Here is a 27,426-nt window from a genome sequence, read left to right on the forward strand (position 1 = left end):
CTACAATATTTTACCTTTTCTGTTAAAAGTCAGTGGCCAATCTTACTATTGCTTTCTTATAGGTAGTCTCTCTGTTTTTTAGTGTCCTGGCTGTTTTTAAGATTGTCTTTGTTTTCAATAGCTTCATAAAGATATACCTAGGTGTGGTTTTAATTATAAGAACACTTCTTGAGGTTCACAGAACTTCAACTTGGCAGATAATACTTAACGGTCCTGGAAAATCCCCTGCCATAGTACCAACAAGTTTGCTTCTGCACATCAGTTCTCTCTTCTCTTTCCAGCACTGCAAGGCTCTATTACATCTATACCGCATGCCCCTGACATTACGTCATATTTTCCCTAATATCTATTTTAGTCTTTGTGCTTCACCTTAAACATTTTCTATGAACTTCTTTTCCTCTTCATTAATTCTGCCCCTTGATATATCACATCTAATATCTAATTCAAATATTAAATTCTCTATTTCAGTTATATTTGTCTGTTCTACAATATCTATTTGCCATTTACACAGCTCAATTTTCTCTGTAAAGCAGTTGAGCATTCCATCTTCTCTTTCACATGATAGAACATATTAATCATGGTTATTTTAATCACCCTTCTTCCAATCAGTATTTGAATCATCCCTAAGTCAGTCTCCATTACTGAGTTATTCTCTTGGTTTTAGTCACGTGGTCCTCTATTTTAGCATTTAGTCATTTTTTTTATTAAATGCTAGACATTGTATATTATAAAATTTTAGAGGATCCAGATTTATTTCTACAAAATAGATTTCCGTTTCTGCCGTAGAGTAAAAGCTGTTTCCCTAATGGCTGTCAGGGAGGGAGCTGACCCAAAGCTGAACTGGATTTGTGGTTGGACTCGGGGTACCTGGGCGGATGCCCTTCTGGTTCCAAGGTGCTATGCAGTGAGGCCAACCTCTCAGCAAGGTGAGATGCAGATCGATCATCTGCTCCTCGGAGAGCATGGCTGGACGGATGGCTCTCTGCCATGTAACTCTACAAAGGTCCTGGAAGGAGCCAGCAACGTGTGCAGTCCCTTGGTTTAGCCCCACAGGATCTCCAAAGCTGTCCTGTTTCTCTGTCTTCCACTGCTGACCCTTCACATGAGCTGGGCTCAGATGTCCAGCCTCTTGGATCCAGTGAGAGGCTGACCACTTTGCTGGAAAAAGAGCCTGCAGATTGTTACTCCATCACTCCAGAGTTCCCCCTGGGGCCTCCATGGTCCTGGTACTCCTTCTTAACAGCGCTTTGATATCCGGAAGTCAGTGATCTTCACATTTATTCTGTCTTTTGTGGTCAACTGCTGCACTAGCACCTCGGTGTTGACTAATGGACGAGGAGTTCTTATCCTGTTTTCTTGATACCCCATCACTACCCACCATTATCAATTACTAAGGGTGATCTGCGTTTGCCTGGCTGAAGCTTAAGCCCCAGGAGAACAAGGGCTTGATGGCCCCCTCAGGACCCACCAGATGTTGATGGCCTTCCTCCTCCTGTTGCTTCTACCAGGAGGGTTTTGTTGGCTGGGTTGGGTTGGGCTTGGTCTGTTTTAGTGAGGAACTTCAAACAAGCCATCAGGAAGGAGAAAACAGCTCTATTGTATGAGTTCTCAGTAAAGAACCCACACCCCCTCGAGTTTCCTTCATCCCACAAGGGGAACAATCGAGAATAAACACGCTTCAGGTCCCCAGCTCCACGGCTCTTTCTTCAGCCTATTGTTGAGACCCTGAAAGTCCCTGGGCCCGACACTTTTTGTGGTTATTATTCATCAGGAAAAACAGGGCAGGACTTCCCCCACCCCTGGACCTAGCCTGGGAGCGGGTCTCTGCCTCCTGGTGGCCTCTCCAGGCTCCCTGCCACCCTCCAGTCCAGTCACACTGCCAACAGGGTCTCAGTCAGGCACGAGTCCCCAGAAGATGGGTAACGTCTTCAAAGTCCTCTCTGCAGGCCCAGTTCTTACTGCGGGTGGCAGAGAGACCAGGACTGAAGAAGCGGGCGAGGTACCTCCCCACGCTGGCCTGGGCGCTGCCGCATAATCCCACCCTGAAGAAGTAGAGGATCCCTCTCCATCTGCCTCCTGTCTGCTCTTCATTGAGAAAGACACAGAGAGAGGGGTTATTAATTAGGACTGTCACCACCAGGAAAGTGCAGTGGTGGCCGGGTGGGAAGGACCTCAGGAAGGAGCTGGGAGCATTTTAACTGACACCAGGGGATTCTGAAGCCCATCAGCTCCAGACAGGGGCTCGCTCACCTGGATGTGGAATCATTATGAAATAATAATCTACTGTAACTGCAGGAGACGGATAATTTACATAACACGCCTGAGAATCTCATAATTAGGTATCTGAGAGTTATATTTTGAAAACACATTGTTCCTCCAGAAGTGCAAATTCTTTTCTGATGACAAAAACAAATAAAACTAGGATCATTTGACAGGTGACCTTTTACATGGTGCCGTTAGTGAGCAGACCGTAGTGTCCAGTTGCCCTGATGGTTCCACTGGCCTCAGAAGTAGTTTCCTCCCTGGGCCTCCAGGGGGATAGACTCAGGAAAACAAGCAAACGCGAACCTTGTAAATACCCTCGTCAGCCCACGCAGGTGAAGCTGCAGTTCCCGCAGCACTGTGTCCCACTCTGCTCTCTGACTCCAGTACAAGGCCAGAGGCCTTTTAAACAGCAAAACTAAGCTGTTTTGTTAATTCTCCTGATGCTCCTTGTGTTCCAATAAACATCTACATAAATTGAAGATTACATAACAGCAAGGAATCGATCTGTATCTAAGTGAAAGAGGTTTTTCCCCTACAAAACCCACCCAGAATGTGGACATTTCACCTGAATCTTTCTTTTTTCTGTGGTTTTCTGGGACCTGCGCGTGAGTCCTTCGCTGCCCACCCAGTAAGAACTGTGCCCACAGAGGGGCCACCCAGCTTGCTGTGACACGGCAGGTGGCCACACACTGAGCACCCACCTGCCTCTGCCCAACCCTTCAAGGACTGAGGCTGATGTGGCCCCAGTGTGACAGGAGAGAGAGGAGGGGGACCCGGCTGAGTCCTGCGTTATCTCAGAGAAACCGCGAAGCTCAGGAGGGCCTCTGCTGGAAAGTCAGCTGGTGTCCTATCTGGAGGGCTCCCCGCTGGTTTCTGCACAGACCCTCTTCCAGCAGTGCCAGAGGACCACGCTTGGAAGGAAGGCAAGCCCCAGGCATCAGAGCGGAGCTGCCGGAAGACTCGTCCCGGGCACTCACTTCGGAACAGCCCAGGAATAAGTGGAGCCGGTGGCAGAAGACACACAGGCTCGCTGTGCCCTTCAGGGCCAGGACTTCAAGACCCACGCCAGTGATTGAAGAGGGGCATCGGAACTGTGGCCGAAAATACCCAAGAAAATGCTGTCGAGGGCGAAGGACTTGGAGATTTAAAACCAAAGTACCAGGGAGAGTCTGGACTGCACTCATGGCTGGAGTTCGGCCCTGGCGTGAGTGTGAGCGAGCGCAGGTGAAGCAAGGGATCTGCGGGCCCGGACGCCTGGCACCCTGTGGGCAGGACCCCTAGTTAAGGGAGCTCGGAGCACAACAGACGATCGGCACATCCACGCTAGGGCTGGGGACAGTGGATGGCAGTGTGATGGCTGCGCTGGCCCAACCTCCAGCTGCCACGGGCCTAAGGCTGAGGCACCAGATCTCTTCCACTGATGCACTTTCTCCAAAAAGACAAGAGCAGAGCAGAGTTCACCAGGCAGCACTAAAGCCAGCAAGGCTGAGTCTCAAGACTCCTGTATGAGTTCCGACGGCCAGCACGGCAAGGCTGGGGAGCCTGTGCTCCATGGCGGGGTACACCAGGGAGCCCAAGCTGCACTGAGGGGAGCAGCTGCTGCCACACACCCCACCGCACCCCAAGACCTGACCCCAGGACACTGGCCACGCCCCAGGGCTCACCTGGAGGCCACTCCCACCTGGTGCTTCTTTGATAAGAAACGCCCTCTCAGGGGTTCCTGGCCACGTCAACCAAGACCACTGGCACCATCAGCCAAGTACGAGGAAAACACAGATTGTCTCTGCGCCCTCTCCTGCGACACGGTCTCCAGACACGTGGCCTTCCTCATCTGCATCCACAGCCACAAGGCCAGGTGGTTGGGGGGCCGCCCCCAGGAGCTGCGCTGTGGAGAGCGCTGTGGTCACAGGCTTGTTAGAAGTGACCCCTCATAAGGGACAGCACTAAGCCCAGCTGTCAGGACCCTGAGCAGTCAAAGCTGCCGACTGCTCTGGACGTTCCTGCAGAGAACACAGCACCAGAACGCTCTCACAGTCCCCAGCCAGCCATACAGCTGCAGGCTGACCATGCCCAAGGCCAGCCCAGGGAGGAGCAGCAGAGGGCGGGGGCACCTGAGCCAGGGGCCACACCACAAGCTGCGGAGAGCAAGGTCAGGGTGAGAAGTACCCAGCACTCGCTCAAAGTACCAGCAAGAAGTACTAAGCAAATAAAAGAGAGCAGCCATTCCTCGAACTTAACCTTAAGTTCCAACTTATCCTTGAACATAAACGTGGAGAAAACCAACAGCGTTGGGGCGGCAAAGTGGGAGGCCTGCAGGCACAGGATGTAAAAACAAGATCATAAGGTAGAGACCACGAGGAACCACAGAAACAGGACGCAGAGCTGAGCGCCACAGCCAGGCCACCACCATGCCACATGCAGATGCTTCAAGACTCCCGTCCGCAAGCTTCCCTTTCAAAATAAAAGTGCAATCGTTACCTGCCTAGCTAGGCCTGGGCTCAGCTTTGCAAAGCACCAACCCGCCACTCTGACATTTTCAGACATAAAACGGATACCAAAAGCCAAGAACGACGTGTTAAAACACTGCTATTTTATCATCTGTGACTTATTCAGGTTATCTTTTGTCACGTAAGCTTTGATTTCTAAAATCCTTCGTGGCAAAAGAATTAACTGCTGAGAAAATTAAGACCTGACAGAAAAACAGCAAAAGCCATTAAAAGTATTTTTAGATTCATAAAAATAAACTATTAAAACAGCATGCTAAATTAAGGCAGCATCTATAACATTTCCCAGTTAAATTACAGGGTGGAACACATTAGTAACTCCCATCTAATCCCTCGCACCCCAGAACCTTCCCCGAATCCTCTGGGCACCTCCACTGACCTGGGCAGCACATAGGTGACGCCTACAAGTGTGTTTTGCTTGAAGACAACACACTATCCTCATCTGTGCGTGGCCACAGCTAGAAACAGCACCCAGTTACTGAAGCAAACACTGATCCAGCTGTTGCAGTGCAGGGACTGTGGGGTGTGGTGACCCTACAGGGAGTCCACTCTGAGTGGAGGACCTCACCCTCACCCTCCATGACGGGTATGGTTCTGGGCCAAGCAGTGGGCCTTGAGAGCCAACCCCTGGCTTCCAAAACGCCTTCTGCCTGAAGGTCACAGCCTCCACTCCTCTGCATCCAGGGCTCCAGCTGGCCCCCCACAGCTAGAGACTCCACCTTGCACAACCCACATGAGGTGCCCACGGCCCGAGGGCCCCTCCACCAGTGCCTCTCTACTCCAGGGTCCCACTTCTCACATCACTTCCTGGTAGAAACCATCAGAGGTAGTTCCAGGGCCAAGTCTTCTGGATTTTTGTTTCGGCTGTCTCTGCACCCCTGCTTCCCTGTCCGCATCCCTCAGGCCTTCTAATACCTAGAAAGGAGCTCCAGAAACGCAGCAGGTCCGCTAACACGCAGGACGAGACCCTCCAGCACACAGAGCCTGCACAGAGGCTCACACGCAGAACCCCGCTTCTTCTGCCATGGTGAGCTCTAGAAGGACAATATTTCAGCAGACTAATTTTATTAAATGCTAAACGTCAAAATTAAGACACGCACACACTTAAATACTCAAGTGAAAATCAACGCTAAGGCGTGCAGCCTCATCATCACGGCTCCTGATGAAGGGTGTTAACACGTGAGTGGCCCCGCGCTCACCTCCCACATCAGCCTGCAGTCCATGTTCTCGTCCAGGTCTTCCGGCATCCTCTTCTCCCCAGCAAAGGGTCCGAACTTCTCGCCCTGAGGAGCAACGGTCACACAGAGAAGGATCAGCATGGTAATCAAGTCACTGAAACACACCACCTTCCATTATGGGGAATTCTTTTCCTCAAATCATTATGCCTGGCATTAAGATATTTTAAAATATTAACTAATGTAGAAAACACAAAGTATTGACATATGCAGAATCCAACTTAATCTCATTTTTGAGCCTAGAAGTCAGACTCCACAACACAGCTGCCAACATAAAGGGTTAAACTGCTGAGCTCGATGTGAGGAGGCAGGGAGCCGGCTCCAGTCCTATTCATAGCCCCGGGCGGGAGAGGGGGCCTGAAACCAGAAGCCCCCAGTTTTTCGACTTGAGAGACAGGCCCACCAGGCAGGAAACCACCTGGTTTCCATAAAAGTCATAAATTCATCCCTACTTTGCACAAGAAAGAAGCAGGCTTGCCATTCTCAGAGGAAGACTGCCCATAAATAAAGTCTAGATCCGCCTGCCAATCTTCAAACTGCCACGCGGGCAGGTTACACCAGGGTTTCTCAAACTGTGCGCTGCGAACCCAGGGCAGGAGCATCGCAGGCTGCCTGCTTCAAACAGAGAAGCCTGGGCTTTGGCAAATCAGCCAGACGGTGGGGTGCGGGAGCTGCACTCTGCCTGGTGAGACCTCTGGGGTGTGCAGGACTTGCCAGTCACTCCATGGACAAGTGACACGGATGGTCTCCAGGGAGCAGGGAGCGAAGCAGAGCTGTGGAGGCAGCTGGAGGGGGTGCACCTGCCCAGCCGCTCTGTGAAAGAGACGGAGTCTCCTTCCCTGAGCTCCAACCTGCCCACTGCCATCTCCCCAGAGCCCTTCCCTGGGGCCTCTGCTGTGCGCTCTTGGGGAAAAGCCACCAGCGCAGAGCTTCAACGTGGATGACCTAGCGAGCAACAGAAAACCCGCCCTTGGGACAGGCAAACCGTACAGCTTAAAGAAATCACAAACAGCAAGCCAGCCCCGGGGAAGGAGAACCCAGGAGTCAGACAGGAAGAGCACAGTGACTTAGGGCCTGGGCATTTTCAAACCAAGACTAGGGTTCCGAGTAACTCGAACAGCATTGGAGAAGCAGAGACTGCTGGCTGCTTATCCCAGTGACCCTGGGAGGGGCGCGGAGGGCAGAGGCAGGCCGCTCCCTTTCCCGTCCCCCACCCAGGCCGTGCTTCACGCTAACAGGCTCTCCCATCACCTCGGGGACAGACCGTGGCCCCAAGGGTTCAGAAGTAGCCATGTCACCTGGAGATGGGGCTGGAGATGGGCTCCCACACCCAGGAGGCCTCCGTCTGAGGCGGGCACCTGCTGCCCACGCTCTGACCCCGCCCCTGCTCTGGTAGGTCGACAGCACTTTCTTAAGATCCCTGTTTCAACTCTGTTTTTATTCAGGATCCTGCTCTTCAAGGAGACTCAAGCATAAGGACAGGCTGGTCGACCTCGCTGGTAGCATTCAGCAGAGGACAGGCACTCAAGCCACACGCAAGTGACTACTGTTTCTTTCAGCTGAATCAAATGAGCTGCCGACTGCCCACGAGGTCAAGGCTCTCCCTGTGACTGAAGACGTGTCCACCCCAGACCTGTGTTCAGTGGACACCTGGGGTGGGGCAATCATTCAAACAGGAGGAATCCACCTTCGCCCACCCTGAGCCTCCAGCCTGAGGCCGCACTACCCGCACTCCACAGCAGGGAAGCCACAGGCCTGCCGCCTTCTAGCCGCCCCGCCTGGTCTGCGTCATGGTGCTCACCTTCAGTCTGGGGTTCCTTTGTGACAATGCTCCTAAGTCCCTAGCTTCTGACTTAGGGTCAGCCCCCAGGTCCCTTGAAGCTGCCACAGGAAGGCGGCCTGGCACAGACGGTGGAGCCCAGTGGGTGAGGCAGGAAGGCTGTGCCCGCAGAGAAGGCTGTACCAGCTGAAGGTCAGGGTGCCACAGTGTGGCCCAACGGTGCCCAACGGTGCCCACTGTCTGCACCATTCCTGGAGAAGTCTATGACGCGAGTATGAAATATCTACGCTCCTATTTGGCAATGAATCCCAACTTTCCGAAATTCTGCAGCTCCAGCGCAACGCGCATGACTCAAGGCAAATTCCACCTGCACACGCCGGCCCGTGGGAGCCTGGCACCGGGTCAGGCCACCAACGCCACCTGCAAAGGGCCTCTGCAGTCACTCAAACTTCTTCTGAACTAAGGAGGCAATCGAACCATTTACCTGGCTGCCCACCAGACTGGACAGTGGCTTTTACAAGCAGCAGCATCTGATTGCCAAAGCATGGCCACTGTCTCCCCCTCGGCATGCGAGCAAGGTTCCCACGGCACCTCTCGAGTCACAGAGAAGGTGCTAACAGGGCTCCAGGCGACTGGAGGCTAGTTCTTGCTCTGCTGGAGAGGCAGTGCTGCGCGGTACGGACAGGCGGTCTGAGCCTGCTTCCTCATCTGGTAGGCAGGGACGGACTGGTCGATTCTCAGATTCCTTCCAGCTCTTGAGGCAGGTCATTAGAAAGAGCCCCCCCAGACCACATTTGGAACAATTTGCCAATCAAAGAGAACAAGGGTGTCACTGAAACCCACTGGCAAGTTCCTCACTTCACAGTAACTGTCGAGAGAAAGAAAAGTGAGAGAACACCAGCTGCAGAAGATGAGGTGCGTTGTTTCAGTCCATGTTACAAGCAGGAAACAGGCCCACTGAGTCGCTATCGGAAACAGGAAAGAGGAGATTCATGCGGGATGGTGACAATACTCCACCTCTATTCAGTTTCCAGGAAGTGGAAACCAACATCCGAAACTGGGCCAGAGTTTGGGCCCCTAGGACAAAGCCACTGTTTCCTTAGAGAGTCACCTTCTGACCTTGTCTTGGTCAGCTTTCTCACTGCTGTGACTAAAAGACCCAACAAGAACAATCTTAGGGGAGGAAAAGTGTATTTAGGGCTCACGCTTTCGGAGATCTCTATCCATAGACAGCAGGCTCCATTCCTCAGGACTCGAGGTGAGGCAGAACATCATGGCGGAAGAGTGTGGCAGAGGGAAGCTGCTCACGTGGCCACCAAGAAGCAGAGAGAGACTCCACTCTCCAGATACATACACCCCAAAGTCACGCCCCTAGGCCCACCTCCCCAGCCACACCCCACCTGCCTCCAGCAACCACCAAGTTAATCCATCAGGGATTCCTTCACTGACTGGTTCAGACGCTCACTCATTTCTTTTCCAAACCTCTTTGCACTGTCTCACACGGAGCTTTTGGGGACACCTCACGTCCAAACCATAACAGACCTGATCAAGACACCTGAGGCCACAGCCTGCCTCCCAGGGCTGACTGTGGCCGGTGACACTTCCTCCGCCTGCGTTCACTCTCTTTTTTCACACTTTTATTTTGCACAGTTTTCTGATTTGAACAACGTCAACTTTTTTTTTTTTTTAACCCCCATGTACTTTTACAAACTGAGCACCCAGTCTTTATTCCAGGTACCTCATGAAAACACCTGAGGCCAACGCTTCACTGAGAATCAAGGGTCTGCCTGTTTGTGAGGCAGGGAGTCTGCCCCGAGGGCAACAAGGAGCCCAGAGGCAGCCGGTGCCCCAGGAATCAATCCCAGACCTCTGGCTGCAGCAGCCTCTCCTGCAAAACTGCGAGGAACTGCTTCACAGCGCTGTGTGGCACCCCCTCCAAATCCACTCCGTCTACTCTGCCGCCCTTACCTGCTCCTCCACCTTACGGAACCACCCACCCAGGTCTCACTGCCTGGAGGCCAACCTCACAGACCTGTGCCAGAATCAAAACCGCAGTCACAGCGAGACACTAACCAGCGTGGCACACCTGCCAGGGGCTCAAGTGGCCCGCCAAAGCTGTCCACACCCTAGCCCTCAGAATCGCACCTTGCCCTGTGACTGCACTGAGGATCACCTGAGCACACACACTCACAGGGGTCCTTAAAAGAGGGAGGCGGGAGGGTGGAGTCCAGGAAGGAATGGTGTGGGGCCTGGAGCCCAGGAACGTGGTACTCCTGACCAACACCAAGGGCAGGGAATGGAGCCTCCCTCAGAGTCTCCAGGGACCCCGCTGAGCCTGCCCAGTTTAGATGTCTGACTCCAGATGCATAAGATAACAAATGGTGTTGTTTTAAGTCACCAAGTTTGTGATAATTTGCCACAGCAGTTACAGAAATGAATAGCCTGGGACTGTCGACAATTCTTGCCCTAAAAACAGCGTGGACAAGATCCTAGGGTACCAGAAAAGTCCATTCTTCTCATGAATGAAGAGGGCCACGAGCAATGGGAGATGGCCTTGTGGTGCCAGATGCTGGGTGCCAACAGGAGCTCTTGGGCAAAGGTGCTGAGCAGTGTGGGGGGAAGGCCAGGAAGAGAAGTGGCCCTGGGGGCCAACTCGACAGGGTGGTGTGCACCTGTGAGACCTGAGCCAGGTCAGCATGCACCTGTGAGACCTGGGCCTTAGCAATGCGCTTCAAGCTTTTACTGGAACTAAGGGACCAAAAGTTGAGTGCAGACACATTGTCTTTCATTTATAAATTATTTCCTTTTTGCTTTAGCTTTATTTTTATTCTTTATTTCCTTTTAAAAATCCTAACCTAGCTACCAAATAGCTCCACTATGCTAAGGATAGGCAAGTTAAAGAGCTTGTGGAAAAGAAAATAACTATCTCTCTGAAGATCAGATGAAATTTTAGCACATTAATGAAGAAAGGCTTGGAAAGCAGAGAAAAATGTTAAAAGATCAAAATTAAGGGAAACTGCCACATGTGGGCAAGAGGTGAAGGCTGAGCAAGTCTCTCACCTGCAGGGCGGAAACAGTCATCTACCACTTGGGGTCACTCTGTGACTCGATGAGACAATCTATGCCAGCGCATAGCGAGCAAGCAGAACCCCGGACACAGACTGTGCACCTGTGACCAGCAGCTCTGGCAAGCACGCCTGGGGCAGAACGTCTCAGGACTTTCCTGGTCTGTTACTGGGTCTAGATCTTCCAGGGCTGCTCCAGCTGCACTTCCAACATTCTGCCTGCACACCATTCAGCTCTGTGCAAACTGAGGGTCACACAGCTTCTCCTCCAACTCCTGGAAACCAAGTCACAGGGCCACCACTCGGTGTCACGCTGGCCAGTCTCTGCCTCAGCTGCCCGTCTGCGAATGGGCATGCTAACAGTTCCTGCTTCATAAGCTAAGGGAAGAGCCCAAGGACACAAGGCATGTGCAGGAAGGTGCTCAGCAACCCGACAAGCCTCCTGCAGCCGAGGGAATCTGCCCTGAGCTTGCTGCCAGTCCCTGGGACATCCAGCAGCTCCCCTCTTCCAGCTGCACACGACCTCATCGCAGCACTGGTCAGACTGTCCCCACAACCACGGAGTCAAGCCCTCTGAACTTCCCTTCCCGGGGTGCTTCCATGGGCCAGCTCAGGCCGTCCCCTCTGAGGTCATCCCAGGAGGCCGCCCTCATGCTCCAACCCTGCATTTAACCTCACACAGGTCTGGGTAACCCTCCCATTTTAGCTGTTAACTACCATGTCCCGGTCTATCCCTGCACACAGTAAAACCAGCTCCCTGCAAAGTCCTTCTGCCTGGCTTCCCTGTGTGCCTGGGGGGCCTGGCACAGTCAGGGCCACATGTGAATGAAAACCTGCGACCCTGAGTGATCCAAAGGGAAGGAAAGCTGGTAGCAGTATATCCCCAACTTAGTCCTTCCTAAAATCACAAAATCTGACAGCTGGAAGGAACCTGGTAATCAACCCTTCCCCTGATCGGGTCCCAGCATGAGGTCAAACAGCACCGCCCACCACTCGCTCCTACCAGCCAGCTAGGGAAAAAGGCCATGAGAAAAAAGCCAGGAGCGAGGTATCTGCCCAACCTTTCGTTCATGTGTACACTGGCTGAACCAACCTTGAGCAATGAATATTAATTTAATGTACATAATGCTTTGCAACCTAAAATTTCACATCTTTATGGAAACATAAATCTGCGCTCACAAGACCACAGGGCAGGCACTTGGAACACGGTCTCCGGGTCTCCCGCATGGCATGCCAAAAGCATCTATTGTATTATTATTATTATTACTATTACTGTCATCATCATCATCATCATTAGCGAATGGCACTGCGTAAGCGTGAATAAACTCCCACCTTTTTCTACTCAAAGGTTTTCCAATAGACTGTCTTGTTGTCACTACATAGATTTTACATAAAAAAGAAAGAAAGAAAGAAACAACAGGCCTGCAGAAAAGATAAATGCCAAGAAAAACTCCGTTAGAGTTGTGCTAGAGCAACGGAATCAGGTGATTCAGCTGCAGGGACCTGGCTCCAGGGGACCCTGCACAGAAGGGATGGCTCCAGAGAAGAGTATGGCATTCTCGAACGGGAGTCCCAGGTCAGCCTGGCGAATGTCCTGGTGGAGTTTCTAGCAGGATTCCCCAAGCTCAGTCTGGATTCGATTTCAAATTTGAAATCAACAGACGGCTTGAATTGTAATGGTTCTGCAAATGGTATAACAGGAGTGTTATACCAGCATACATGTAATAAAAATGTGATAAAACATCTGGAATTTCCAACACAGATAGCTAAAGTAGTATATTCCAAAATTTGTTTAGAATAGAGAACATGAAAAGGTGCTTAACATCATTGCTGATCTACCTCTATCTTCCCAGGACCCTTGCTTTATGGTCACCTAGAACTATGGAAACTTGGGAAATATTTAACAATTAGGAGACTTAACTAAGCACCAACAGGTAAGGGGTGCATTGCTGACATTCAGTTCCAGCCACACGGTTCAGCTGAAATCTCTTCTGCAGGGCCAGGTGTGCCCTTGGCCTTCAGCAGATGAAGCTGAAGTTGGTTTTAAGGTCATTTCTGGCATCAGTGAACCATCTATGACCTTTTGACAGAACATCTTGGGGATCACAACTAAACTCTTGTCAATCATTAGTTTGGATTTAATGCAAACATCTGCATATTCTTTAAAATATAGATAAGCATTCTAGCTGCAATCTGGACAGAAATCTGTTTTATATATTAAAGATACACTAGCAGGAAAAGATAAGCTTCACTAATGCAACAGTAATATAGGACCATTTCAGAAGCTGTTTGCCATCTTGCCCCAAAATAATTATTTCCAAATAAGCACAAAAACTCAGTTGAAATTAATAAAACTACCAAAAGATAGTGTGTAGACCAGCTGTTTAGAAACATTAAATAGTATTAAAAAACAAAACACAAGGATTGTAATTCCAATCTTTGAAACTTTGGTGTCTTACTATTCATAACATTAAATAACATTTAAAAACTAAGTTTAATTTTTGAGGTAATTACATTTATGCCAGAGAACTTTTCAAAAGTCCATTTGGGAATTTTTCACATCCTGTGAGAATGAAATGAAAGTAGCACTTCAATTCTGTAGAGACGGCCTTCAGCAATGGCTACCCTTGGCTCTGGAGGCCTGTGGATTTTAACATCTGGCCGTTGGCAACATGCATTCCCTACATCTTTAATTCAAATACAGTATTTTCTTCTGTTTTTCACATTTATGCATTCTCCCAAATCCAAACAGTATATACACATTGATTTTTTCCAGCATTGCCCTGGAGGGCTTGTAGGTGGTGCTAGGAGGGGTCACTCTTTCCCCATTCACCTGCTCTCAGGTCAGAGCTGGGAGAGAGGTCTGACCTGAGAGACAGGCAACCTGGTGCATGTGGGCACATCCTGCGACCCTCCTGTGGGTACACCTAAACTCAACAGGCCCGCCCGCCCAGACCTCCATTTTTCCATCTTTCAAAACATCTGCTAACAACAGTCGGGGTTGGGAGGGCGGGGATTGAGATGGCAGGGATAGGGGTTTATAATGTGCACTGTTCCATAAGAGACAAGAAATATTCCAGAAAGAACATGAGTTTCAGACTTAACTCATTAACTCTGCAAGAAATGTAAGAATTTCCGTTTTCTCGCTCTTAAATGAGGATCAAAACTGATCTCAGAGGATGATGGCGCCAGCGAAGTGAACTAATATAAGTCACTATCCAGCTTGGGCCCTGGCACAGGTATCCGCGCAGGAGCGGGCTCTGGTTACCCTGGGGGCCTCGCCGCGGCCTTGGCGGTTCCACATCTCATGAGACCACCAGAACCACGTTACGCCGTCCTGCGGCTGTGACTCTAACTGCAAAGATGTGAGGCATTTCAGTAACCTCGGCCCCGGCCTTTGCTCCCAACATCCCACGTCTCCAGGCCGCTCTCGTGTGGACAGTGCAAAGCGCTTGCCCTGATCCCGCGCCTCGAAATTTCTGCAAAAAAAGATCCAAAACCAGAGAAAATTTCAAAAAGGCAAAGTTAAAGGGCAGAGATTGACAGATGAGCTGGCGCCTCCCAGCAGCAGCCCGCATTTGGGAGGCGAGGCGCCCGCCCGCGGTTCCGGGGCCTGCGTGGACTGGCGGGCGCCCACCCGCCCCGGCCACGGAGCGGAGCTGAGCTGCCGGCCGGGGTCCGGGCAGCGGCGCGGGGCCCCGAGGCGCGGGCGGGTCGTGCGCGCGCCTCAGCAGCCCCCGGCCGCGGGCCCTACGTGGCGGGGCAGGGGCGCGGGCCGCGGCACCCACCTTGCTCACTCTGCGGGCCGTGTAGAGCCCCATGCCGTCCTGCACACGGGAGGACTTCAGGGAGAACCTGTCCGGCACGTACATGCCCAGCATCCTCCCCGCCGGGCCTCGCGCGGCCGCGGCGCCAGCACCTTGGAAGCGACACGTCGAAATTTGGGGTGCGCGGTGGCGGGGCGAGGCCGGCGGGGAAGGAGGAAATGGAGCCTTCCTCCCAGAATCCCCACCTCCCGCCGAGTCCAGGATCCCCCGCGGCCCGGCCCCTCCTAGCCCGGCCCTGCGCGGCCGGGGGACTCGGGGGACGCGGGGGACGCGGGCCGGGTGCAGGGCCGGGCTCGGCCGGGCCGGGCGGGGAACGCAGGCCTGGCGCCGCGCGCTGATTGGCCCGAGGCCGGTGCGGAGCCCAGTGAGCTGCCGCAGGCTGAGCGGAGCAGGCTGAGCCGGAGCCAGGCCGGCCCGCAGGCCGGAGCCGCCGCGGGCGCTCGCGCCTTTGTCCGGCGCTGCCCGGGCCCCCAGAACCGTCACTCCCTTTCCGGGAGGTTTCCCCGCTCCTCTTCAGATGCTAAAGGACTTGGGCCTTGACACAGCTGGACGCATCCAGCAAAACAACTCTCTGGAGTTCCTGGCCGGGACAGCCGGCTTGCTGCCCGACCGCTAGCTGGGCGCTTCTGGGAAGTTCAGGCTTCCCCTGGATTGTTTGCATCTCTGTTTTCCAGGCGCATTTCAGAAGTTTGAACTCATAGGAGATCGTAAAGGATGCTCGGTACTTCACTGCGGGGAAGGGAGGTCTCACAGCCTGAGCTCATGTATTTCAAGTTGAAATTTTGTCACAAACCATTTAAGTAATATTTAAAGCAGTAGAAACAAGTTATTTTATTATAAGTAACTCCTGGGAAGTTCTGGCATTTCCAGGATACACTCTTCTGAGTCCTCCCTGGTTTGAAAATCCCGAGACCTATTGGCTGTTCAGACTCACCACCAAGGACTTGGGAGTGCCGATACCAAACACAGCTCCAAGACACGCGGGTCCTGATACAGCGTTTTTAGTGCAGTTGCTAGGTAGGGCAGTGTACTCAGGGGTTTTAAAGTCTGGTGCACCCTTCAGCATGAACCCAGAGTGTTCTATTCATTTCCTTGGGTGATTTTCGGTAATTTTCTACTCCAGAGGTCTTTTCTTAGAAACCGTTCTTTGTTCTTAATTGATGTTCTTATAAACCATTAACACACACCCCACGGAAATGTTTACCCTTTCTTCAGGATTAAAGAGAGTCTTGGAACACAAACAGTTCCTAGATAGATTGTGATTTAAGATTAGAAAACTGGGGAAAAAGCATTATGAAAAAAATGTAATAGCAATATTTGAAGATTTTAAAGAACAGAATACACAAACCTTTCTAAGAGGTTTAAGGATAGCTTTGCGGGTGGAGGAAGAAATAAGGTTTAAATGACTGAGGTTTGATCTCTTTGATTTGCCACAGATTATACCCAACTTTGGTATGGAGAAATGGATTGATAAATAAAACACAAAGTTTGGAGGTAATCTGGAATTGGATGACCTTGAAACACATAGTAGGTGTCAGTAAATATTCCTTGAAAGTCATTTCTGAGTCAGCTGAGAATTCTAAACTAATCTGGAATGAGGCTGGAATTCACTTTGCTCTTTGTTGGACTTCAGGAGAGCCTGGCAAGTGGGTTTCCAGGGATCCTTTGAACCAGGGCTGAAGCCCCACCAGACCAGATCCAAAGGCCTACTAGGACCCAGCCCAATCCAGAGTCAGGCGGCATCTCCTCAAGACATGCACACCTCTTCAGACACAGCTCGGCCACCCTGGCCCTCAGACAGTGCTCTGCCCTATCTCTCTGGGTGCAGAAGTCTCTCCCACTCCTGATCACTAGGAAGAGAAGAGCTGGCTGCTTTGGCACATGGCACCGCTCGATCCTGCTCTGTTTCTGGGGAGCAATGTCCCCAACTTGAGAATATTCACCTCTCTGAATGTGGGCATCGTACAAATTAGGAAATGGTAAATACAGAAAAATTGTTACAGATAAATCTGAAATCAATAAGAAGAGAAACTTCAAATCTTATGTATCTTGGTCAGAGATTTATCTTAAAATTGACACAAGCACTCAGAATATTTCATTAAAGCATGCAATGTTCTTTTTATCTATAAATGGAGTGTTCTGAAGACCTACCAAGTCAAACATGGTCATAAAAAGCTTTTCATAATAAGTTCCATTACAACACATAAAAAAGGGTATGTGTTTGCCAAATCAAAATGCACAATACTGACCGGAAATTTGATTTTGAAGCCTATAAGACACTGGTAGTACAATGAGTCATTTCTTAAAACTTTAAAAGCTTGAGTGACCTTTCAATATTATCTTTGAAAAACGGGAAATTAAAAGTCTGTTTTATATCAAAAGTTTAAATCCAGTCTTAAAAAAATAAATAAAATCAAAAAGTTGATATTTAAAGTATGCCTCTGCACCTGACTTGCTTATTCTAGAAAGTACTGCGTGCTCTTACACAGGAGAAGTGGCTCCAAGCACATTTTTCCTATTTCAAGTTTGCCCTGGAGGAATTTTTTTCCATTGATAGGCCTAAAGCAGGCCCTAGTTATTAAACTAAAACTGCTGCTTATGTGGGTCTTGTTGTTTTCATTTCAGGGAAGATTTAAATTGTAATTCTGTATTAATTAATTGTCTTAGCACACATGCTATTAAATTCTTTTGACTGTGTCTCAGTTATTAATGAGAGTTTCCAAGTGCCACTGCGGAGTTAAAAGCTCAATAGGAAAGAAAAAAGAAAAGAAAACAGATTTATTTATGTTTAGTTTCCTGAGAGTCAGAGGGATATTGTAGTGAAAATATGAAGCCAAGCTTCCAGAGTAGAAAAGAATAAGCTGTATTTGGTATAACTCAAAAAGAAGAGAGAGAGAGAGAGAGAGAGAGAGAGAGAGAGAGTCAAAAAGCACCTCCTCAGCACGGAGTCCACAATAGCAACAGCACCATGGAAAGTTACCCCTGAAGCCAGAAAAGATGTGGGCATTACACTTTTAACTAAATAACTCATACCAGGGCCAATGTAGGACCAGAAAATCCTTTAACAGGAAAGACCTGCAGGTGGTTGAAACTTAAATGAGTTACGTTACACAAAGAATGTTGAAGGGTAGGCCAGTGGCAATGAGATTCCCGAAAGTGGACGTTGGTAAGACAAGACAAGATGGTTGAACCTGGAAGGAGAACCAAGGGACATATTGAACCTGAGAGACACAGGAGAAGATTCGCAAAGCCAGAATGATTCATAGTCAAGACCAGGAAATGGGGAAATGGGACAAGTTCTGGAATCCAACACATACAAGATGGGTAGAGAACTGTACAAAGCAAAGTACGAGCTACAAGGGACAGATTGCACGTTCACCACAAGAGAAGGATGAGCAATATCACCCTGACCCATTCTTAAGCTGGTTCTTTAATGTTCATCTAAAATTAAGCATCAACACTATCTCCCCTTCCCAGATCATCCTGGAGTCAAGGTGGACTTCTCTAGGGAAGAAGGAAACGGTAGACCCAGACAGCCCCAGGAGACCCCAGCAGCCCTCACAGGGAGCAAGTGCAGTCTGGAGAACTCCAGGGTTCTCACAGCTGTGATACCACGGAGTAGGAGCCCAGGTGGTACACCCTTGCCCTCCATGACCCATGCAGCCATGGCTCAGCATCCTCTGCAAACATCTGGTTGACGCATGACTGGAGAGTGTCGTGCCTGGAGCTAGTGGACCCAGCACATTTCCAGCGTGGAGAGCACCATCATTGCACCAGGCTCCTACAGGTGTCTACAGCACCAAGACCCTGGTTACTTGGAACCTTAACCAGCAGGAAGTCTGAGATCCAAGCTCCACACCTGCACTGTGCCCAGTCACCCAAGGAACAGGCAGATTTGCACAGAGTAGAAGCTGACACATGGCCAGCAGTCCACCACTCCTATGTTTGCCTCTGCCCAGCCTGGTAGTCAACCAGAAACCCACCCTAGCCCACCAGAAGCACACCACATGGCCAGCTGGACCACAGCATTTGCATACACCTGAGCTCAGCAGCTGTCCAGGCAGCAGTCATGCTGTACTCAGGAGCCTACTGTACAACTGACCAGTCCAACACAGCCCATGTGCCTGCACCCCACCTGACAGCCAGCTGGAGGTGCCCCAAGAGCACCCACTGCACAGATGACTGGGCAGCAACACCCACACACTCCTTAGCATGGCCTGGCAGCTGCCCAGGCTATAAGCCTACCTAAACCCCTAGCATCCTGCTGCATGGTTGGCTGGTCTGGGGCACCCATGCATACCATGGCCCCATCCACCAGAAGGCCAATCCCCAGAGCCTGTGGATACCTGTGCCCAGCACAATAGCCAGTCAGGTGACAGCCCAACCCCATGCAAAGCCACTCTGTGCCACTATAGTTACACATGCCTACAGGCTAGGCCACAGATGCAGCTGCAGACCTCACTGATGAGGATTGTAGCTGAAGAGAATGAGCAAAACCACGCTGCTGAGTCAGCCTAGAATCAAAGCTGACACAGCACTCCAATTAACGGGCTAGCACACAAATCATGGTAAAAAGGCTCTCCGTACTAGAAACAGAAATCATAAAATTGGATGACTGTTTCAGGATATGCACACATATTAGTGAAGGGACACAAGGAACACAAGAAGTAAAGGGAACCTGGCCCCCAAGAGGACACAGTAAGTGTCCAGCAGCAAAACCAAAGGAAAGGAAGTCTATGAGATGCCAGAAAGCGGGAAGCTCAGGTACAGGAGAATACAACAGGTAAACATTTAATGAATACAAGAAAGCAGTGCATCATCTGAGTGAGAAGCGTAACAGAGAAAGACATCATGAAAAAAAAAACCAAACAGAAACCTTGCAGTTGAAGATTCCTATGATTGGGGGAAAAACGTGAGTCACAACGGCAAATAGGATCAAGCAATAGAAAGAATTTCTGAACCTGAACATAGATCTTTTGAATTAACAAAGTCAGAGGGGGAAAAATACAAGAAAAGAAAATGAGTGGAGAAGGGTTATGAGACCTGTGAGACAAAATTGAGCAAGCAAATATTTTCATTACTGGAAGGAGAAGACATGAAGCAAGGCAAAGAAGTTATATTACACGAAACAATAGCTGGGAACTTCCCAGGTCTTAGGAGAGATGTGGACATTCAAATCTGCGAAGTCAAAGAAGTCCAGCGAGACTCAAATCAGAGAGGTGCTCTCCAAGACACAGTATAAGCAAGCTGTCAAAAGCCAAAGACAGAGAGAATGCTAGAGTGTAGGAGAGGAATGTCAAGTCACATGTAAGGAAGTCACCGCTCCACCAACAGCAGGCTTCTCTGCAGAAACCTCATAGAGAAGCAGAGAATGGAATGACATGTTCAGAGTTGGAAGCAAACAAACAAAAAACCCAGAACTGCCATCCAGGATCATCCAGCACAGCTATCCTTCAGAAATAAGGCAGAAATAGATCTTATTTTTCTCAAACAAGGAAAAACTGAGGGAATTTGCCTCCACCAGAGTGGAATTATAACAAGTGCTTATGGAAGTCCCACCTCCAAGGTCGGGAGGATGAACACCTCCATCACCAACAGGTGTGAAGTTTGAAACACGCTGGTCAACGGGCAACTGAAAAAGAGCCAAAGCCAAACCTTATCAATATGGAAAACCACCAAAGCCACAAAGATAAACAATAAGCAGAAGAAAGAAACCATGAATATAAGTAGATTACATCCCCCAATTCAAAGATATGAATGGATAAAAATGGATAGAAGACCCAACTCTGTACTATCTACAGCAAACTCGCCTCACTGGTAAAGACTCGCTAGACAGCCAGTGAAGGGTGGAAAGATACCCCATGTACACAGAAACCAACAGCAAGCAGAGTGGCGCTCCACATCAAGTAACAGACTCCCATTCAAAACAGCAGGAAGTCAAAGGTCACCATGTCAGGATGAAAGCTGGATTCAGCCAGAGGACAGAGCAAGTGGACACATGTACACTCCTCACTGAACAACCTGGAGGCACAAATCAAGCATGTGATCAGACCTGAAAGGAGAGAGGGAGTCTGGTGCAGTGATGGCTGGGGACTTCAGGTCCCACTCTCATCAGGGGGCATATCACCCATGGAGAAAATCGGCGACCACGAAGTTGAGTTCAAAAGTAGCACGCACCAAAAAAAAAAGATGCAGGCAGAACTAGAAGAACACTCGGGAGAAGCCCCATGACGTCGGTCTGAGCAAGGAGTTTTTGGATAGGACCCTAACAGTACAGGCAGTGAAACCAAAACAGAAAAACAAGATCATATCAAACTAAGTGCTTTGCAAGGAAAGAAGGAAGAGAGGACCTGCAGGGTGGGAGAGAATACACAGCAAAGTCTCCCGGCGGGGTTAATATCCTGAATCTGTGAGGCGCTCCAACAACCCAAATACAGATGTATGGTACCCTGACTTTTAAAGGGGGCAGTAGACTTAAACAGACCTTTCTCAGGTCTGTGGAAAAGTGCTCGGCCTCTCCTCTCACCAGAGAGGTGAGATAGTGAGATAGCCGCTCATCCCAGCAAGAGCGGATGCCACCAAAACGTCAAACCAAATGCTGGAAAGGACATGGAGAAAGGCTGCTCTCCTGCGCTGTGGGTGGGAATGTCAGCCAGCAGACGTTATGGAAAACAGGTGGAGCGTCCTGGAATGCAGTGGAAGGGGGACTACCTGTGGTCGGGCGGTCCAACTGGCGCACGTGCAGTAGACATGAGATTGCCCGCCAAGGACACATCTCCACACAAGTGTTCATCGCAGCAGGGTTTGCAACAGTACAGACGTAGCCCGGATGTCCATCAACAAACGTGCAGATCAGCATATATATATGCATACGTGGTGGGAGAGGTCTCGTCCATAAGATCCTGTCCCAGAAGCACAGGTGAACCCCAGGACAGCAGGCCAAGTGAATCAAGGTGCGGGAAGACGGGCACCACGACCTCATCAAGTGTGAGCAGAGTTGAGGTCGCCCAGAGCCCGGGGCATGAGGCAGGTGGGGTCATGGGGAGCAGACGGTGGGTGGACACGTGGACACTGTGGACAGAAGGGACCAGTTCTACTGCTTCACAGCACAGGAGGGGCCTTCGCTGGCCACAGTGATTACATGATTTCATATAGTCAGTGGGAGTTTGAATGTTCAAGAAAAAGAAAGGACCGTGTTGGAGGTGATAGGTACACCAGTACCCGATCTATCGTCACAGGTCGTAAGCTGTGCTGAAATATCACACTTCGTCCCCTGAACACAGGCAGTTACTGTGTGTTATAAGAAATGAGAGAGAAAGAGGACAGGGCGCACCATAGGAAGCATCCCTCCAGAGAGCTCTGTGTACCCTCACCCATCAGACGCATGGGAGCTGCTGGGTCAGCAGTGTGGAGAGGGCAAGCTTCTCTCTTGTGCTCTTCTGCTAGTCGTGAAAGCAAACTGGTTTTCAAATTGAAAAGGCTAATTAAATATCTACGCCAGAACTGCACGTCCCTTACCTGTGCTTTGTCACCAAAGGCTGGTGGCCGGAGGGAATGTGCTGCAGGAGGCCACCCTGGCAGAACCCGTCTACAGGTGTTGCCAAAGCACACTACATTCATTCAAAAGAAAGACAGACACACTCCAGATCTCTGTAGTGAATCTGCAGACTGAGCCTGAAGGGAGGAAAGGGAGTGAGCTGCCCCCAGGGCAGACCTGCTCTGGGCTCTGGGTCCTGCGGGCTCCCTCCTCCAGCCCTCTGCCCTGCCCTGCCCGCCAGGCCTCCGCAGCTCCATGGTTATGGGCTGTGGAAAGCGTTTCACTCACACAACCACAAAGCCTTTGAACTTTCAGGTTCAGCAGGGGAAAATGTGGAGGTGTTTAATTCTCCAATTTTATGTATTTTTTCCATGGGAAATGAACATTGAGATTTGAAAAGTAGCAACTTGCCGCAAAACGTTTTTTTCTTCCTTTCCCAGCATGCCTAAGTGGCACCAAGTTCAAACACATTTTACAGGTGATCCTTGCCAATGTAAATGTCCAATTTCTCAATAAAACATCAATCAGGAAAAGTCAATGTCTTTGCAAATGTGACTGAATTTAGCCCTCAGCTGTCTAACTAAAATCTCCACTACTTCAGCCAGAGTGTAAAGCACAGATCTGAGGCGAGGAACTGGGCCATGGAATTTAAACCGAGTGTCGGGCACATGGTGGGGCAGAGCATTTCTCATGCATGTGGTGATACAGCGGCTGGAGAAATCTCAAAGGAGACGTACAAACCTCGTAATATGGCAAAATTCAATTAAGAGGAAGCTGTTATGTGATCTAACTTTGAAGATTTAACTTATTTTGAAGAATGTTCCTAATGAAGTTTATTAATGCAGTGGAAGCACTTCTTGACACCGATATCACTTCTATGAAGGATAAGGGTCTCTGGTTCCCTCTGTGACAGCTGGTGGCAAGCCTGAGCTGCTCCCGCTCCGCTGCATGTCCTCCGGAGGAGCCTCGCTGCCCCCCCCCCCCCCCCCCCGGGGGACCCAGCTGGAGGCATGAGCCCTGGCACTGCTCTAGGAAGGACAGACACAGGCAGTCATCCCCACCTGGGAAATTTCAAGTATATGTGACTTCACAACTTTGTTACTGCAGTCCCTGTGAAACAAACCGAAGATACAATCCAGCAGGAAGAAAATAAAATCATGCTGATGTAATGGTATAACGAACAATAATAACAAAACAAGTCCGCAGTTAGGGGTATGCAATGAAGAGATCTTTCCATTTACCAGTCACCAGTCTGGACCTCTAATTCTGCCTGTGCTGACTTGGCGAACAGGAGGCAGTGTCTGTGGAGAAGGTTGGGGGAACAGACGCACCTAAGACGCTGAGGAGCTTGATTGATTGATCAGTTCCAGAAACTGTTGAAGAAAATGTTTAGATGTATATGTTCGAATTCTTAGGATTCTCAGAGAAGTAGAAAAGGGAAAAAGGTAGATGGAAAGAAAAATAAGGAGAAAAAAATGAAGAGAAAGTCAAAACATGGAGTAATTGCACTCGATGTCAGTGTTTTAAAATAACCTTCAGGGGCAGAAAGAACTCATGTGTCCATCAGGGGTGAATAGATGAGCAAAATTCAGTAGGTATCTCCTCAGAAGGGAGGTCATCCTGCCAAGGTCCACAGAGCGGGTGCAATTTCAGGACACAGAGCTCCATGGACCCAGTCAGCCACGAAAGGACACGGACTGCCCGATTCCTCTTCAGTGAGGAGGGGTCCAGTGTGGAACTCAGAAGCATAAAGTCGAGGGGAACTGGGGTCTGGGGAGGGGAGGTGTGGGTGGAAAGCTGCGTTGCATGAAGAGAAATCCCAGGTATCTGCTGCCCAGCAGGGTGAGCACACTGGCCACCAGCGCACTGCATATCCACACTGGCTGAGGAGCAAGTGTCCGTGATGCCACATTTATCACAACTAAAAATTCCAACATGGTTTAAAATCATTTATAAAAACAGAGTCGCTGATGAGATGAGAAAGCCAAGACCAAAGCAGGCCTGCGGCCCCACAGTTTCAACAGTCCTGGGGAGGCCAAGAGCTCAGCGGGCAGAGGCTCTAACCCGAAGCAGGAGCCCAAGCTGGAGTCCCACAGAAGGAGCACAACGAACAAGCAGTGAGACAAAAGCCAAGGATGGCCAGGCGTTCAGAGGACAGCAACAAGAAGGAAAGCACCCTGGAACAACCTCGCGGAGCAGAAGCCAGGAGGCAGTCAGCTGGCAGGCATGCCTCCATGGCTGCTGGGAGAAGCTGGAAATGGGCGGATCACTTCCGGCAGTCAGGAAGCAAAGGGGGAGGGCTGAATCAACTCAAGGAGATCAGAAGGAAGAACACCAGGGGGCGACACCAGCATCAGACGGAAGCCCGGAAACCGAGGCGGGTGGGTGGACGGAGGCCACAGGGGGTCTGAGAAACTGAGGCACTGAGGGCCACTGCTGGAAAGAAGGCCAGGAGAAGTGAACCGCAGCAAGACCTCCCCAGGACCCTGGCCTCCGCGGACCACTGAACTTGGCCATCTCACCTACACATGTTGACTGATTCTTCCAGGAAAATACACATTATCAAAACTGGCCCAGGAAGTAATAGAAAACCCAATAAAGCACCAATAACATTAGTTCAACAGGTAACAATTTACCCAAAGTCACCAGACTCAAGAAAGATTAAGATCAGCAAGCTGAAAATCCCCTTTTATGTAAATTAATCTGGAATTCAGAGCAAGCATTAATCTAAACTATGAGTCCTGTAGCCTACCACATCCTGGGAGCAAAAACGGACACTAACACCGTCAGTGTTGATTCGCTAACACTAACATCATAGTTCAATTTGTTTTGAACTTGAATACGAAACTCCTAAATAATACATCAATACCTTAGTAGAGAGAATCCAGCAATCACTGTGTCAGATTTAAAATTGGCTAGAGGATGATTTGGTTTTAGAAAATCCACCATTTTAATTCCCTAGAGTGACAAATTAACAAAAACTTTTTTATCTAAATAGATGCCCCCGTTCTTCAAATAATAATAAATACCCATTAATCTTAATTTACATATAAATACACACAAGGGAGAGTTGGAAAGGAAGGTCCTTCATCTGAAATGGATAGAGGCCAGAAGTCTGGAGCAGACATGCTGGGGAATTCGAATCGAGGGGCTGCCCAGGAGGGCGGGGGTTGGGCCAGGCACCTCCCTCTGCAGTGGTGTGGGGTGGGGGAGGCTGTGGGGGCATCTCTTCTTGCTCCGTTGAGCAGTCCTGTCCTCTGCCAGCTCCAGTCCCACCTAGCCTCTTCCCACAGCCGAGGGCAGAGAGTCCCTCGCCCTGTGCGCCATGGCGGCTTCTGTTACCCAGGCAGCTGCTGCCAGACGGGCAGCCCCTCGGTCCGGTTCACAGGTGGACTCCACGTCGCTGGCGTGAAGGGCCACGTGGGCAGCGCCATGGCATTGTTCTCTCCCAAGTGAAGTCACAGGAAGCACCGGGTCTTCCAGGCAAGCAGCGTGCTGGTGCTGCCTCTGCAGGTCAAAGTGTGGGCCCCGGCCCAGGGCACCAAGCCCAGCCAGAGGAAGCATTCCGCCTCGGCCTCAGCAGGTACCTGGCTCTGTCTGAGCTTTGGGCCCCCTGGAGTTTCAGTAGACGCCCCTCCTTCATCCCCGACCCTCTGGCTGGGGACAAATGTCCGCTTCTGAACACAGTCCCCAGCAAGGGATGTCTCCTCCCACAGCCCTCTTGCCAGGGTGGTTTCTCCTCACCCACACCCGGGTCAAGCCAGGAGGCTCCCACCGCGCACCAGGGCTCTGTCAGGACCCGCAAGACACTCCTGGGTTCCCTGCACTTGCGATGTCAGGCTGCCCCAGAGGGACAGAGGCCAGCACAGGAGGTCTTCACCAGCCAAAGGACACGTCCGTCTCAAGATGGGCAGGTCTCAAGCCAGGAATCGTGACACGGGCGCCTTGTGCAGTCAGGCGTGCCACATGCTGTTCACCTGAAGGTCAGCTCACACACCTGCTCCGCATGGGCGGGGGCCAGCCGTGAGTGCAGCCCTGGAGGGTCTGCACCTTCTGAGAGCAGACTGAAGAGGCTGGGAGGCTGAGCTCACATGAGGTGTGCACATCTCTTCACCTCAGTGAAGAGATACCATCGGGACCCGAGGGGTTGTTCAAGGGACTTTAGCCTTAAACCAGATATTTCAGATTCTTACCAGAAGAGTTTATTTTTTTTTTCTTCAAATTTCTTGTACAATTTAAAAAATAAAATGAAGAGGAAAAGTGGAGAAAAAATACAAATATTAAAAAAAAAGCAAAAAACATGAAAATACAACTTCTGGTTCTAGGAAAAATTATTGATCGTATTTGAACGTTGGCTTGCTTTTTTAATCAATGGGGATGCTGCTCTGTGTGTGTGTGCATGTGTGCACGTGTGTGTGTGTGTGTGTGTAAATGTCTACTACAAGGAGAACACCAGGCTTCCCCTGGCCGGTGCTCAGGCCTGTCCCTGCTCTTTTCATGCACTGAAGCCGCCACCACGGGGATTTGAAGCCTTTCCATGCAGTGCGCCTGAGGTGCTGGTTCACAGTTACGTCTGTCTGAGAAACGCCTGACCCGAGCATCCAGGGATCCCCGTACCTGAGTTCAAACACGATTCCCTGACCCGTACACAGCCTTGACTTTCCTTTAAAATTCGTCTGGCATTTGAAAATGGTAGTCAAAGGAACAGAAATATTCTTCACTAATTACTTTAGAAAAGTAGAAGAACCCAATTTCTTTGGGAAAAACACTTTTTTTTGTCTCTTTGACAAATATTTCTAGGCACAGTAAAATTAAATATCTCATTGTAAAGAGATGAAGTACCCCCAACTGGGATATTGCTTTCTGAGTAATGGGGGGATATTCCCAGTCTGAGCACAGACCGTAACTCACTGGGAAGGCTGTCAGCGAGGGTGCCGCTTCGTGGAGGACAGAAGGACCGCCCACTGAACTTGTCCAATTAAACAGGTTAAATTCTAGCTCAGACATCAGGCCAGGGCTGTGCATTACTGTTTTATTACAGAGTAAACATAAATTTACCAGCGCAGTGAAGTTTGCAGCTGGTGAAAGTCCACAGTTTTCCCAATGGAAACGTTTATTTATTTAACTCTGCTTATAAAGTTTAAAAGGCTTCTAATGCATCTGAGGCAAAAAATGAAGAAAGAAAACATCTGTAACTTGGAGATAAACATTGG

General features: G+C 50.1%; 1 protein-coding gene across 2 annotated transcripts in view; it reads right to left on the reverse strand.

Annotated features, from left to right (window-relative positions):
- Positions 1-14,923, reverse strand: part of PRDM5 (PR/SET domain 5) — a 145,080-nt gene extending 130,157 nt beyond the window's left edge. The window contains exons 1-2 of one of the 2 annotated variants that reach the window (XM_079153396.1): positions 14,638-14,921; positions 5,969-6,052 (exon numbers count right to left, since the gene is read on the reverse strand). In XM_079153396.1, coding sequence (XP_079009522.1) covers positions 5,969-6,052; positions 14,638-14,730 — 177 coding nt within the window. In that variant the 5' untranslated portion in view covers positions 14,731-14,921. Of the gene's footprint in view, positions 1-5,968; positions 6,053-14,637 lie in introns of both variants that reach the window. The other variant, XM_079153397.1, reaches the window with a different exon arrangement.
- Between the last annotated feature and the right edge of the window lie 12,503 nt (positions 14,924-27,426).

Source organism: Sciurus vulgaris, assembly GCF_902686455.1.
Source record: "Sciurus vulgaris genome assembly, chromosome: 9".
Taxonomy (NCBI): Eukaryota; Metazoa; Chordata; class Mammalia; order Rodentia; family Sciuridae; genus Sciurus; species Sciurus vulgaris.